Here is a 14,476-nt window from a genome sequence, read left to right as displayed (position 1 = left end):
GCAAACAGACCCGCTTGTTTGGTTGACCAGACGACTCTAATTGCAAAGGCCTGCTCCTGCCGATTCTCGATTTTCAAGACCAAAAAGGGCAGTCTCGGAGCGCGTTTGTTTCCAACCCCCAGTCCCATCTTAATGAGACGCCCCTCTTTCCTCACCGTAGAAGCGCGCAAGCGTTGTCAGTCGCGACTGCTTCAATGCCATGCTCTGTCACTTGCTTGTCCTGTCAATTGGCAATTGCTCGTGCAACTTCCGTAAATTAGACCTGCCGGCCTGCGCTCTTGACTTGCACCTTCCGATCGCGTCGTCGTGCTGCTGGCGGGTCCAGGAGCGCCTTCCTGCATTGCAGCCCTTCCCTCTACTGTCCACAGAGGCTCCCTTTTGTCTCGTTCTTGCCTCTGTCTGTCCTACTTCGGTACTGTCTCCGTTCATATGCGACATATTCCGTCCTGCAAAATGCCAACCTCACACATACACGGACCCTCCCTTATTTTACTGTTCCAAGGTCTGCAGAACTGACCCGACCATTCCCTTTGCAACGCTACAAAGTACATCAACGCGCCACCCAGTCAAAGGACGGAGTACAAAATACCAGACGCCAACCCACACGGCCTTGGCCCGAGCACTCATCTTAAAATGCATTTCTTGTTGTCTCGTCTCACTGCAGCGCCCACCTCACCCACTCACCGACCATCCGGATCGACTGCCAGCTCCTGTCACATGCAGGGTATTAATAGCACGTCCGCGGGGTTCTGCCCATTCAACATCCTCGTCGCGTCCCAGACTCTGGTCGGCTGAGATTACATGTGCGGTGATGACGGCAGTGTCGTTTCGGCGCCCACTGCTGGCAGCGGTGAGTCTGGTACAAAAGGAACAGCCGTGCTATTCGTCGGATCACGTCCCGTCGACAGATCCATGTTGGTCACGGCGCGTCGAAACATTTCGAGGGCGAGGGCAGGTTTGTCCACCGGCAGAAAGTGGCCAGCGTCGTATACGACGGCAAAAGTCAAGTTTCCATACTCCCGCACCTTGCCCTGGGCCCTCCCCTTTCTGTTTCCACTTCCATAATCGGGGCTGTCAGGGTCGTCAAAACTAAGCGGCGTGTACGGCGTAGCCTGGAAAAGAAACGACTGTGTATACGTGAGGGCCAGGGACACCGCCTCGCCGCCAAACCTACAACAACAACAAAATGAGCAACAAGAGCACGCAGGTCATCTTTCTTTTCGCACGAGCCACGACACTTACCAATTTCCAATGTAGTCAGCATCGCCATGCACCAAGCTACATTGCGGGCCAAGTCGGTTAGTGTTAGCAAAGGGTCTAGTAGATACGGGGCAACGACGTGTGGCTTTCGGAGATGCTCCGTCGTTGCCATGTCCACGTCCATCTACAGCACTGGTGCGGCAATCTTACAGCACGCGAATGCCGTTCTCAAGCAGATAGTCGAGGTCGTCCAAGAAACTGGGGAAGACGTAATCTCCCGCGCGTGCAAATGCGTCATACACCGTCTCGCTTTGCGGGGCATACGCAAATGAGGCTGGCGCGGCCGCCGCGAGCTCCGGTATGCTGTCTACACCCAAGGCTGCCCTGGTCGTCTGGAGGTTGACAAAGTCCACAAACGACTGAGAGACAATCGGGTCGTGTGCCGGCCGGCGAATATCGTACATGTTTCGGCTTCCGTAAAAATAATAAGGGCCCTCTACATTGTCTCGGCCTGGAATGAATGGACGCCTCGTTTAACAGTCGGCCTTTGAAATGTTAGATTTGTGAAAGGCACGTGGTCCACTTACACATATATGTTGCTTCAGCACAGCGAGCAATGGTCCTGGGGCTTGTTCGGTTAGTAAAGAATGCACTCATCTTGTTGTATTACCGTATGGTGCCATCCGCTGTAATAGGAGTCCGCAAGGCTCTGAAATGCAGAGTAAAAAGCTCAAGCTGCGGGAGACCAACTTTTGTTTGTCACGTTGGTACTCCTCGTGACATTGCTGTATCTGATTGATACATCCATTGGGCATGTGGCAGGCAAAGTCCATAAAGCGTGAGACTGCGATGCCGTCAATACGTAAACGTTCGGGCCTCCTCTCGAGTGTGAGAATATGACATCTCATCGCTTCTCTCCATACGCACCTTCATCAGGAACAAGTGAGATGTTGTAAGTGTTGTTTGCTGCAAACTCTGGGAACTGGAATGGGGTTGGTCGTCATCTTCCGGATAAGCTTGAAGACTTGAGGCGTTCGGTGGAGACATCCACGACGCACCTCGGGAAATTGAGCAAGGGCGTCAATAATGCCGCTGCTAATGCCCAAAACTCCAAGGTCAAGAGGAATGCCAGTCATCGATCCGGATTTTATTGCTTCGTTCATACCGTGGAAGTACCGAAAGAAACCTGTGCGTTCTATTAACGAATCTCAAAACATGACAAAGGCAAACAAAAAGAAAAGAAAAGAAAAGAAAAGAAAAGAAAGACATACTAGGTCCATAATGGCCACCATAGCTCTCCGTCCAGAGATGGACCGTCTTTGTCGTGATGACCGGGTCCATTGTAGATAGCGCATGCATAAACGTTTGTAGTACATCCCAGGCCTGGGCTGCAGCTTTTTCTGTCGTGTCGGTGACCCATCCGGAGCTGCGTCTGCCATTCTGCGACTGATATGAGAATCCCACACCAACTGGCTGGGACAAGAACAGAATGTTGGATACCTCAGACCACGAGTGTGGGTTGAACGTCGTATTCAGTCCATCCGTTACCTTGCAGGGCCCGATCTCTAGCTCGGTTGATGGTGTGTTAGTCTCCTGCGACACAATTGCTGTATGATTGGACTCGGAACACCAGTCGGGGCCATACCACCAAAGAGACCCAGGAGGGAATCTGAGCCCGGTCCGCCATTCAGCCAAATGGTGAGAGGTGCCGTGTCAGCGCTGTGCCTGGCCTCGGAAAACCAGAAGAAGTAGCTCGCAGTCGCATTGTTGCCGGCATTGTCGTTCAGATCAACAAAACCAACAAACTCTTGGACACCTGCGGTGGTCTCACATATCAAACCGGGCTTTCGGTATCGCACCGAGGCGGTCTCCGAGAGGATCAACTTGGAAAAGGAGTCATTTGACGCGATATCGTGGACGCCTTGCGATACGATCGAGACATAACTGGTGAAAGCACCTTTAATCAATCCCGTGGTACAAAGTGTTAGCATGAGGGTTGTGCAGAACATGGCCATGTTTTGGTATCGCATCCTTCTTTCATGATATTTTCATGTTGTCGTGTTATTCACAGGTATGTGGACATACAGACGACTTACGACTTGCATTTCGTAGTGAATTTAATAAGGAATGAAGAAACATTGTTTTTTAATACAAGAACACGTATAATAACAAAAAAAAAGTCAAAAAAAATCAAAATGAAATCAAAACTAAGCCGGTAAAACACACACAATTCGCAAAGAAGTCACACGGAGCCTCAAATACCAGATGTCACAAGAAACCGGCCTACCACTGTCACGATTATCGCGTCAGGGACACGGTAGCAGACAGAAATTAATATATTGTAGCTGTGCACAATGCCATGCGATTTATAGTGCGCCTTTTTGTTACGTGCGTCAGTTTTGAGAAAATACAGTGATCATTTATGATAACGGATATAAAACCTGACATTTGCTATATGGTTTGAATAATCTCGATGACATCGCGATGACACGACGATAGACCAGATGTCGTGCACACAGTACATACAGTGTTAATTGAGATTATATACGGTGTGGACAATACGGAAATGCTACGAAGCTGAGCGAAGCTTCCCCTCCACTACTAGGACGGTGAAAACAGCAGCAAAACACTGCCCCACCAAGAAGGGGAAGAGGCCCAAAAAACCGGCTTAGCAAGACGAGTGCAGATAAAGGGAACATTCTCACCGCCTTCTTGGTACCCACGAAGAGGATAGAGAATCACACAGCTTGGGTGGACCAATCGCCGTACAGGAGAATGGAAGGTCTTTGCTCGTAGGAGCATATATCTACGTTGTCGTTTCTGAGTGGCTTATAGTATATTTCCAGTAAAAGTAAATAGTGAGTAAATGATTACCATATCCATTTGCACTGCATCGGTCTAACCAGGCTGAAAGCAGAAAGAGAGGGCCATGCAGCTTGCATTGGAGCTTTGGTACCTCTTTGGAATAATGCTTTGTCACCTGAACCGTTTCTCTTTTCGTCAAAAGGTCACAAGTCACATCGGCTCATCTCATGTGGTGGGTTTTTTATGCGGTCCCGACTCTTGCACTATTCATTCCTTTTTGGGTCTATCTATCCTTTCTTTGGTCGTTGCGAACTGTAAGAAGCAAAATTCCCCGCGCAATCATCATAGCGTATCGTCGAGTCGCGTCCAGTGCACGTTGCCGCGACGCACCGAACGGGTTGTCCAAATCTGCGGAGGTAGCGGCAACGGACGGACGCTCGTGCTCACCACCTCCTTGTGTGGCATGCAAAAAATAATTGAACAGACTACCACCGACTAACAAAACGAAACAGAGCCGAGTCGTTTAAAAGTCGTCGTCGTCCTCGTCGTTGGGCAGCGGCATGCTGGCAGCAGCATCCATCTCCTTCCGGTACTGCTCGAGCAGACTCTCGTCGACCTGGGCGGTGGGAGGAGCCAGAGCGGGGGCAGCGACGAATTCCTAAGCCGGTTGTTAGTATTCGAAAGAGCTTTAGAGGCTTAGGAGGTGTCAAGGGGCGCGTAACGTACCAGACCCGAGTTGCCGACCAGCTTGCGGCCGAGCCACAGGAAGGGCTTCTCGAAGTTGTAGTTCGACTTGGCCGAGATGTCGTAGTACTGCAGGTTCTTCTTGCGGTGGAACGTGATGGTCTTGGCCTTGACCTTGCGCTCCTTGACGTCGACCTTGTTGCCGCAAAGGACGATGGGGATGTTCTCACAGACACGGACGAGATCGCCTGGATGCGAGGATTAGCTTGAGAGTTTGTTTACAACAATACCGGAAGGAGGGCGTGATTGAAGAGGTGTTCACGTACGGTGCCAGTTGGGAACGTTCTTGTAGGTAATGCGCGACGTCACGTCGAACATGATGATACCGCACTGGCCGTTGATGTAGTAACCGTCACGGAGACCACCGAACTTCTCCTGACCGGCGGTATCCCAGACATCGAACTGGATGGGACCGAAGTTCTAGGTTACAGAGTTAGCTTCATGCCTTGTTATATGGCGCGTGCAAGTAGCCTTTGCCTGTGGGACGGGGTGCAACCGCGTCGAACTTACTGTGGTGAAACCCAGAGGGTGAACATCGACACCAAGGGTGGCAATGTACTTCTTCTCGAACTCGCCAGTCAGATGGCGCTTGACGAAGGTGGTCTATCATGCACGGCACCGTTAGCAAGTCATTGTTGTCTTCGAATGAGGGCCGCACCGGCGGCACGGTTGCGAGCTGCGAGGCTGAACCTGCCCAGGATAAGGTCGTAGCAAACACCTCAAGGCCGCCCGCCTGCCGCCGATTTGCGGGTAGAAATCATCTTACCTTGCCGGTACCACCATCGCCGACCAGCACCAGCTTGAAGGTCGGCACATTGCTCGCGGGGGCGGCGGCCTCAGCCATGGTTGTGTGTGGAAGGGTGAAGATGCGAAATGTAGAAGAAAATGCGGATACAAAAGAAACCCGAGAAAAACACCGTCTGAATATCGATTGTTAGTGACTGTCGTTTCGGACAAAAGAAGCGAAGGTCGTCGTCGCCGTCGCTGGTTCTTCGCTGTCTTTTGGCCCTTTCGAAGACCCTCAAAAACGAAAACAAAAAGGCGGGGAGAGATACGTCGGCCGAAGGCGGGCGCAAGGAAAGGGCGTGAAAAATAAAAGGCCAGACTCGGACGAAAGAGCACCTGGTGTCAGAAAGGCATTAGGAGCGGGCTTACCTTTGCGATGCTGTACTTAGGTGGTGGGTGGGTTGTGGTGATGATATCGTGGAGAGAGAGGGGAGGGAAAAAGGAGGGAGAATGGAGAGGGAGGTGGAATGCGCAGGCGAAAGAAATCTTTTTAATGATGTTTTTTTTTGCCCTGTTGTTGCTGCAGCAGGCGTTAGCCAGTTTGGCGGGCAGCTTCGAACTAGTGCAAACCAGGTTGGGCTTCGGCGGGGAAGAATCGCCAGCAACGGTCACGTGTTCGTTTTGTCAGCAGAATTGCATGAGGGGCAGGCAGAAAGAGGTTGGCACTGGCAGGCGTGGCGTCACAGGAAGAGGAAGGCGGGACACAGTGGAGCGTTTACAAAAGTGGACCACGGTTTGTATTTAAATAAAAAAAGAGCTTGGGTCGATTGCAGCGCCTAACAATGCGTTGCCAACACCGGCAACAACAGCTCTACTGTGTATTTTGCCATGGTATGTTGCGAGTCACACGTCATCCTTAAATACGAGTTTGTGACCCAATATCCTCGTCCCACTAGTACAATAACACATAGCTCACATCTGCTAACCTGGAGCCTGGCTCCTGGGTATCAACAGCTCGCAATTGGGCCCGAACAGATTCCGGTACTATATCGGCAAGATGTGGCACCCCAGAAGCCCTCGTCCACCCCAATTTCGACGCGGCGTTAGGTTCAGGCGGATCTCTTGTAAGCGACCCGAGCCGGTGCTCCTTGCGACCTTGACGAGAATGCGTTGCTGGTCATTAGTTAGCAACTGTGATGGGCCAGAGTGTAGACATGGCAGAATAGAAGAACAGAAGAACAGAAGAAAGGGAGAAACAACATACGCCTTCGTTTCCGGCCACACACTCGCCGACCTTCTTCAGGCCGTCGTGGTTGGCGTGGTTGACGTAGCCAAACGAGCGGATTTGGTCGCCCCCCTGCAGCCCGGCGTCGGCGGCAGGGCTGCCATGGACAACGCTGTTGACTTTTGCAAATGGAGGCTCGAGCGCCTCTGGGACCGAGTCGGGGAGAATTTGGGCAGCAGGTGCGCCTGCGTTGTCTGCTCTATCTTGTGCCCCTGTGGCGTCTGCATCGAGACTGGCAAAGTGCTCGTGCAAGAACTTTTCTATGACGCCCATCAAGTCCTTGTAGTCGTTCCGCAAGTGAACGATGCGCGACCGCGTTGTCCGTACTGTCCACACGTACCCACGTCAGCATTCAGCTTCTCGCGTCTCGCTAGGAAATGTAGGGTAAAAGTAGGTCGCGTTCGTACTTTGCGCCACGTCAATGTCGGCTCGAGGATACCCGTCAGGCGTAAGAAGCGGCGTGTTCATGTCAACATTGTGCTGGATGGAAAGACAGACGGTTAGTACATCACGCTCCAGTCCACACGATCGACACGCGAGTCGGCTACCAACAGAATCCAGGACGCTGCCAAGGGCCGTCAGCTCCGCTTCCATGTTCTCTTTCTTCCGTTGAAGCTCAGTGAACGAGAGGTTCTTGGCGTCGCCATTCGTCTGGCGGGCCGTCGTCGGGCCCGAGGGCACGGTGGGCGCGTGAATGTTGTTCATTCTCAATGGTAATCCCATAATACCATGCCCAGTTGCGGGAGATTGAGCATCGCTTTTGTTTCGTATGCAGAGAAGCACGGATGATGTGAAGAGCATCAGAGAAATCGGAGGTCAATTCATAGCGGGGCCTTCCTCCATCATTAGAAAACCGCTGACACTAGGCAGAATGACGCGCGGTAATTCAAGCGGGGCGATGGTAGGCCTGGACAGGTACAGTAGGGCCACCTAAAGCCCGTTGCTGTAAGATATGTCTAAGCTGTTAGTTCTAGCGGTTGCGTGTAAGTCACCTGTCAGCTAACGTCCCTCAGATCTAGATCTTTCCCTGGCAGTGACGAGCTGTTCCGCTACCTTAAAATGAGGAATTAATTTGTTGAACGACAAATAAGACCTCGGTAATACGTTTTGTGATAAACAACAAACGTAGAGAAAATTTTAGTCACTTCTGAGGCCGCACAACTTTGATTTCAAGGGGTCCTACCGAGGATGCTATCGCAATAGGCATCTCCTCTGTCTTTCTTGCCGCTTTCAGACGATACCTCTTTCCTCAAATGCTCCTTCCTCCCACGTTCACCTATGAAGGGAGGGGAAGGCGGAAGGCGGGATGGCCAAGTATGTGTGCACCTGCCTTGTGAGACGAAGAAAAACCCCTCCTAGCCTTTGCGTATGCCATCAACAAATTGTTGACGTTCACAATGACTTTCCCGCCTGGTTGCGTTTCCCCCATTAGTATGACTCTGTTTCTTACGGCATATCTCCGTGTTTCCCTTATCTTTTTACATCCATCCGCCTTATATTATCATTACAGGTCTAAAAAGAGTCCCTTGTAATTCGATTCCAGGACGCTCTCTCCATTCCTTGCCAGTATACGACAAGATGCCGGCGTCTACTTTCGCAGCGCTCGCCGATGACCAGAACATGGAGACCGATGAGGCCCTTGATAGCTTCGTTTGTGGCAGCCGCTTATCTTCACCGAGTTGTGACTCTACACGAATACTTCCCTCAACCTCACCCGTCGCTATATACGGAGAGAAGGTGGAAAGAAACGTTGTTGCCACAGACCTAGCTGACAGTGGGCCCGACGCTCTCACGACCGTGTTCACCAGACTCGTCGTGGCAGAGCCGATGTGTGGGCTGGAGCGTGCACCGACAGATCCCAAGTATTCCAGTCATGGCCCAGCAAATGACAAAACGGCTCTAAGGATCCCACGAGGAGGTCAAGATGACGAGCCAGAAGCAACCGTGGCCAGCGGTACGGGTAGTCTTTCGCCTGTACAGCAACTGCTGGTACCAGGCAGTAAACAACAAAAGCCCTTTTACAAATGGGTCAAGGCGCTGAACCGGCGTGGCACCGCACAACGACACCTTCGCCGGATAGATACGAGCGACCAGGCACGTTCCGACAATTCAAACAGGGCAACTTGCAGCTCTGTATCCCGCCGGAACTCGTCTTCTATTTCGTCCCTCGCCTACGTCTCGGCCATCCGTGATGCAAGCATCAGTGGTGCTAGTACGAGCCTTGCGCCCTCATCACGGAAACAGCGAGCGAGATCTTCCAAAAGACTGTCTAAAACGGACCGAAGCAGCCGTGCATCCTATTCTGCAAGGCTCTCCGAGGACGACCGACCACAGACACAGGCCGAGTTGGCAACGCTTGAGCGATCCAGACACCGTCGCCGTATCCTTGAAGAGTTGATCGAGACCGAGGAAGGCTACATCGGGGACATTAAATTCCTGATGAAGGTCAGCCGTCCTCCAGAAACTGCTTCCAGCCGCTAGGCAATGTCCTAGGCCACTGACAATTGCAGGCGTACCTGTCAATTTTTGCACCTTGTGCTTCGATAGACCCCGGATTCCGTGCATCCATGCACAATACTCTAACGAGCATTGTCGAACTCCATGACCAAATCCTGGGGGACCTCTACAAGGTCGTTCCCAACTCAGAATATGCCGGTGTACCGCCAGTGGGCTTTTTATACAGCTCGCAAGCCATAAGAATGCATAGAGGACGCAGTCTCGACGTTGTTCCTGAAGTTAGGACGGAAGGCCTACCGCTCTACGGATACTCGGGCTTGGCAGCCGATCCCCATACGGCCGCCGCTGTGGCCAACATTTTCATAAAAATCGCAAGTCATGTCAAGAAGTTCGAGGCTTGGAGTCGCCATTTTCGTGAAAACTAACATCGAAATAGAAATTCCGCTCCTATATATACGAAGAGTACGGTGTAAAATATGGAATGGTGATTGATGACCTCAAGAAGATGCACCGCTCCAACCCGGACTGGGACAAGCATCAAAGAGGTCTCGAAACCCTGGCATCTTTTTTAAGTTATACAAGGGGCCCAGCTGGTTCGAAAAAATCCTTGTCGATTAACGACCTACTTGCCAAGGTGTGTGTGATGCAATGGAACTAGCAATGTACTGAAGTGAATCGTACCAATATTGACGAACCTCACTTGAGTACAGCCGATACAACGAGCCTGTCGTTATCCTCTCTTGTTCAAGGAACTGTTAAAGGCCACTCCCGTCTACGACTGTCCGCATTCTCATTCTGAAATTGAGAAAGCGCTTGGTGGGCTCGAAAATATGGCGAGGGCCATGAACGAGGCAACCGACGATCCGCTCATCAAGTCCAACCTCCAGAAAACATGGCTGCTCGAAGAGCGCCTTCGATTTCCTTCCAAGGTGAGCAATGGTATATGATCTACCGTTTACCCATATGCATTTTGGCTCTTATGAAGCAGTTTCTGACCTGTTGTCTGTTACGACAGGCTGCTAGCGATGCGTGCAAAAGCTGGGTTCGTGCTTTCGGCCGCATCGAACTCTGTGGAATCCTCCACGTGTGCTGGCAGACCGAATTATCGGTCGAGGGTAAATACATGCTGGTCATATTATACCGCAATTGGCTATGTTTGGCAGTAGCGGATAATCCAGACAAAACTTACACGCTTCAAGCCTGCTTCCCATTGTCCAACTCAACTTTGGAGGAAGCGAACAATGGACGGGGTGAGTGTAAACTATGAATCTCGGGCATACTGACGTACGTAATCGAGACATTTGACTAAAACGTCGATAGGGTTGCAGTGTCAATCAGCACCATTTTCTTGGAAGTTTGCATTTGAATGCAATTGTCAGTTACACGAGATCCTGTTGACGGCCGGTTCCCAAACGGAAGAGCGAGAATGGAGACGGAGACTGGCCCGGAGTTCTACCAATGAGAGCCTCCCCGTATCTGAGGATGCTTCATTTGAGTTCATAAATATGAAAATATTGTCGCTTGGAACAGTTTATAAACATCAAGGTGCGTCTTCTATATCCTATGCCCGCCGCTATTCGTGTATACTGACGTCCAAATCCAGGCAGGACCATAAGGAGACGAACAACAACAATGCCGCTACCAAAGGCGCCGACATGTCACGTTGTTTTGAACAACACGTGCTCCGGAAAAGAACCACCCAAAGGCGCGTCCCAATCTACGGCTGGCAGCCGATCCAACTTCGTTCAATTTGGCTCTCGCATACCCGTCCTCACACCGCCTCGAGGCGATCGAGCTCACCTTGAATCATTGATCTCGGACGTCTGGACACGGGATATACTTTTCTGCACAGGCCTTGCAGCACGTCCTAAAGGTGGACACCACAGGCGCCCGTCGGCATCTTCGATTATGCGGAAACTCAGTGTGGCAAGCTTCACCGGTACGTTTAGCAAACGATCGACATCTCATGCCTCATCCCACAAGGCGGCGGGCGTCGAACATGACATCCTTCGACAGGTGGATCTGCTACAGCAACCAGAGAGTGGCTCGGTTGAGGGACAAGGTTTGGGCTACAAGGCTCCGACTGAATCCAGAAAGATTGACCAAATCAATGTTGCGGTCCATGAGCGCACGTCCAGCGATATTTCCACATCGTTTGACAGGCAAGGCGAACGATCATATTTTTTGGAAGGAATAACCGAGCGAATGAAATACTCTCTCCAGAAAAGAAGCAACCACACCGGATCAACAGCTGTTGCCGCGAATATTCCTCGATCTTCGGCCACTCGATTCATTGAAGAAATGGGGCCACGCAGGTCGGACAGTACGGGAGAAACAGACAACTCTGCTCACCGTGCGGCTACTATGTCTCCATCCATGCCAGACCTCTCCCCTCACGGCTCTCAGTCAACGGCGGATATTTCGCTGTCCAGCTCCACCGTCCAAATGATGCCGCCTTTGACACTGCAGCCACCACGGCCGCACTCGATAAAGCAAGCACGACACTGGCTAGGAAGACCGTTACTCCATCGAAGGAGTTTCCGTCGGTCTACCAAGGAGACACACCGTTGAATATTATATGCAAAGAGACGTTGCGGGGTTAGGTAACCGAGTGTTCTGTAACGGCAACACAGTCTTGCAGGTTCTTTGGCCGCGTGCGAAACAAGGTCAACCCGAGCCGTGCTCGTTTTGGTACAGAGCACTCTGTGCTTGGTATTGTTACCTCGTTATTCTCACAAGGACATGAGAGCACTTTCAATGCTATCTTTCTTGTTCACTTTGCAGTTTTGTGTCAGCTGTCCCAAGTAATATGTCCTGGTTTAACTTCAGTGGTATCTTTAGCACGGGGATACTAGCAGTGCTCGGGACAAAACTTCGTTTTAGAATCATTTCTAAAACGAATGACGACGTTTTGGTCCTAGTTGTGCCTGGGTTTGGCCCGTTCATGTCTTGTGGACCTCTCGCTTGTCTTGAGATCCAGGTCAATGACACATCGTGCAGCTCCGTCCTCCTTGGTAATTACACGTTGTCGAGCGAAGCTGCCCGCCCCATAACGTAGCCCACAATGACGTACTGTGGGAGAGCTCCAGAAGCGGGAAGGAGGTGCTTTAGTGGGCCTAACAGCGCACAGCTCTCTGGGTGGGGCGCGGCAATGAGGTACAGCTTCCCTTAAAACACTCAGTTCTCTCTCAAAAGGCATATTCTAGCTCACTGGAAATGTGGTGCCGCCAGTCCGGGCATTCTGATCAAGAGAGACAAAGGTCACTGGAAACTTTCGTAATAAGCATCTCCATTGACGGCATTCCAGAAGGTACCTGAAAAGTTGGTGGAACTTTGGTGTGCTTATGAGGTACCGGAGCAACCGCTCCTCAGCTTGACATGGCCCCACTATTTCGAATGGAACCTAGTTTAGCCTTGCACCTATGACGTATTGTCTGTTGTCGTGTAATCAAAGCTGGTCAGGAACAAACGAAGAGGAAAGAGCGACCAAAACGGCAAAAGGGAGGGTGACGCCAAGGGCAGCTTCTGTTTTTGGGTATTCGGTGACAATTAGCTCGCAGATAAAAGAGGAGAGATGCCCCTTTTTCTCCGTGGCTGTCTGTTTCCCTCTTGCTATTTCTCACAAACTCAATTCTTCCATCAATTCATCGACGACCATCGACGAAAGACCAACGACGATACATAGAACACTTCTATCTTAAAACGACTTCGACCTGATTGCTCAGCATCCCCTCACCACACTTCCCATAACCATGGCTCGCGTGCAGACCAAGATTCATTACAAGGGCGAGTACGAGGACTTCCTCGTTTTCGTGGACGACCAGGCGGACTACGAGAAGTGGAAGAAGGACTCGTCTGTGCCTCTCACCCACTTTGTCTCTACATTTACTGTCTTCACAACCCAGCGGCACGGCGTGCAGGGCCCCGTGAACGCGGCACCCCACAGCACACTGGACAACGAGTTCGGCACACATAATGAGGACGAGGTTATCAAGATCATTCTCGAAAAGGGTACTCTACAGGAGAGCGAGGTTAGTTTCATCTCTTATTCCGACAACGTGTGTGCTCCTTGCAGTTTTCCTTTTGATCATTTGCTAACTACAAGCAGGCACCTGAGCGTCTGGGCATCCGGAACGAGACCCAGGGTCCCCGTGTTGCTCACTAAGTGCAGTTAGAAAAAGAGGCCGAGAGTACGAGATAACTAGCTAGTAGGCGGGAAAGGCTGCCTCCCATTACAAGCCTCTCGTTCTCCCGTGAGTTCTCGCGATCGCGCGGTCGCGTGCTCCCCAATTCGCCTGGCTCGGCCGCGCTCCCATGTCCTCTCCAAAGCTTTCCCGTAGGGGATTCTAGGCCTTTTCTGTCATCTGAAGGGGAGGAATTTGGCTGAGCTGAAAGAAAGAGGGGGGAAAATATGAATCATATGGGGCAAAAGAAAGAAGTGTGGGCCACCGGTATATGACGGAAGCGACCGAGCATTCATTGGTCCAGTACCTTTGCTTTCCTTTTTCCTCTCGCTCTGTTTTTTAATGTTTGCTGTGTAGCAACGTAAAGCTTGCAAAAACCGGGGCAATGCATCTAAAATTTCAATACGAATAAAAATCGATATAAAAGAAAGAAATTCAATTTAATGGATAGTTAACAGTGCAAAGTGTGCGTCTTCTTCATTTTTTTTTTGGTTCTTTTTTTGGGATGGGCGCGCAACGGTGCTTTCGGCAGACTTTTAATCGCAAGCATAAAAACAGGGCATATGCTAGGCGGGGCTGACAATTGGTCTACGGAGCTGCTGCGATGTTAAAACCACGCGTTTGGTGAAATACTGTTGTCGAGAATAGCTATTGTTTTATTATAGAATATCTCGACTTCTTTTTCCTTTATTGAGGCGGTGTTTCGGTTTCCAGCCTCACTCTACGAATTATACGGAGGAAAAAAAGAGACGAGAGTGCTTTGATGGAATATGTAGTCCATTTATCGATATCCTCATCAAACACGAGACTGTTTCAGCCATTACTAGTACAACTGGAAATTATCACAATAGACGGGACGGTTTTTTTTTTTTTCAATTTTTTAAAAATTCATTAGGCCATATCGTAAATGTTTCTAAGAATATGTTGAGTTTATTTCCTGTTTGGATTTTCATTTTGAGTTTTCTTTTTTCTTGTTAATGAAATATACAAAGGCTTGTGGCTTTGTTGCGTAGGTCAACTGAATTCCCACGCAAAGATGCCAGGACTTCCACTTCGTCCCCTGTCTTCCTCTCGC

General features: G+C 50.6%; 6 protein-coding genes across 6 annotated transcripts; 2 read left to right on the top strand and 4 right to left on the bottom strand.

The window, feature by feature from the left end:
• Nucleotides 1-797: 797 nt before the first annotated feature.
• SPBR_07708 (uncharacterized protein) lies at nucleotides 798-1,664 on the bottom strand (the record flags this gene model as incomplete). Its single annotated transcript, XM_040765962.1, has 3 exons — nucleotides 798-1,170; nucleotides 1,243-1,278; nucleotides 1,411-1,664. The coding sequence occupies 3 exons, from the start codon at nucleotides 1,662-1,664 to the stop codon at nucleotides 798-800; spliced, it is 663 nt and encodes a 220-aa protein (XP_040616514.1).
• A 440-nt stretch (nucleotides 1,665-2,104) lies between these two features.
• On the bottom strand, nucleotides 2,105-3,215 carry SPBR_07490 (uncharacterized protein; the record flags this gene model as incomplete). The annotated part of the gene is made up of 3 exons (XM_040765744.1): nucleotides 2,105-2,175; nucleotides 2,472-2,807; nucleotides 2,846-3,215. 3 exons carry the CDS (start codon nucleotides 3,213-3,215, stop codon nucleotides 2,105-2,107), a joined length of 777 nt encoding a protein of 258 aa, XP_040616513.1.
• A 1,313-nt stretch (nucleotides 3,216-4,528) lies between these two features.
• Nucleotides 4,529-5,593, bottom strand: SPBR_07540 (GTP-binding protein nuclear protein Ran; the record flags this gene model as incomplete). The annotated part of the gene is made up of 6 exons (XM_040765794.1): nucleotides 4,529-4,663; nucleotides 4,732-4,937; nucleotides 5,016-5,169; nucleotides 5,260-5,352; nucleotides 5,408-5,482; nucleotides 5,516-5,593. 6 exons carry the CDS (start codon nucleotides 5,591-5,593, stop codon nucleotides 4,529-4,531), a joined length of 741 nt encoding a protein of 246 aa, XP_040616512.1.
• Nucleotides 5,594-6,519: 926 nt separating this feature from the next.
• Nucleotides 6,520-7,465, bottom strand: SPBR_07641 (26S proteasome non-ATPase regulatory subunit 9; the record flags this gene model as incomplete). Its single annotated transcript, XM_040765895.1, has 3 exons — nucleotides 6,520-6,648; nucleotides 6,740-7,086; nucleotides 7,168-7,465. 3 exons carry the CDS (start codon nucleotides 7,463-7,465, stop codon nucleotides 6,520-6,522), a joined length of 774 nt encoding a protein of 257 aa, XP_040616511.1.
• Nucleotides 7,466-8,338: 873 nt separating this feature from the next.
• SPBR_08997 (uncharacterized protein) lies at nucleotides 8,339-9,241 on the top strand (the record flags this gene model as incomplete). Its single annotated transcript, XM_040767123.1, has 1 exon — nucleotides 8,339-9,241. One exon carries the CDS (start codon nucleotides 8,339-8,341, stop codon nucleotides 9,239-9,241), a length of 903 nt encoding a protein of 300 aa, XP_040616510.1.
• Nucleotides 9,242-12,969: 3,728 nt separating this feature from the next.
• On the top strand, nucleotides 12,970-13,382 carry SPBR_07982 (RNA-binding protein; the record flags this gene model as incomplete). Its single annotated transcript, XM_040766233.1, has 2 exons — nucleotides 12,970-13,248; nucleotides 13,326-13,382. The coding sequence occupies 2 exons, from the start codon at nucleotides 12,970-12,972 to the stop codon at nucleotides 13,380-13,382; spliced, it is 336 nt and encodes a 111-aa protein (XP_040616509.1).
• Between the last annotated feature and the right edge of the window lie 1,094 nt (nucleotides 13,383-14,476).

Source organism: Sporothrix brasiliensis (genome assembly GCF_000820605.1).
Source record: "Sporothrix brasiliensis 5110 chromosome Unknown Cont20, whole genome shotgun sequence".
NCBI lineage: Eukaryota > Fungi > Ascomycota > Sordariomycetes > Ophiostomatales > Ophiostomataceae > Sporothrix > Sporothrix brasiliensis.
This window is presented reverse-complemented; position numbering and strand designations above follow the sequence as displayed.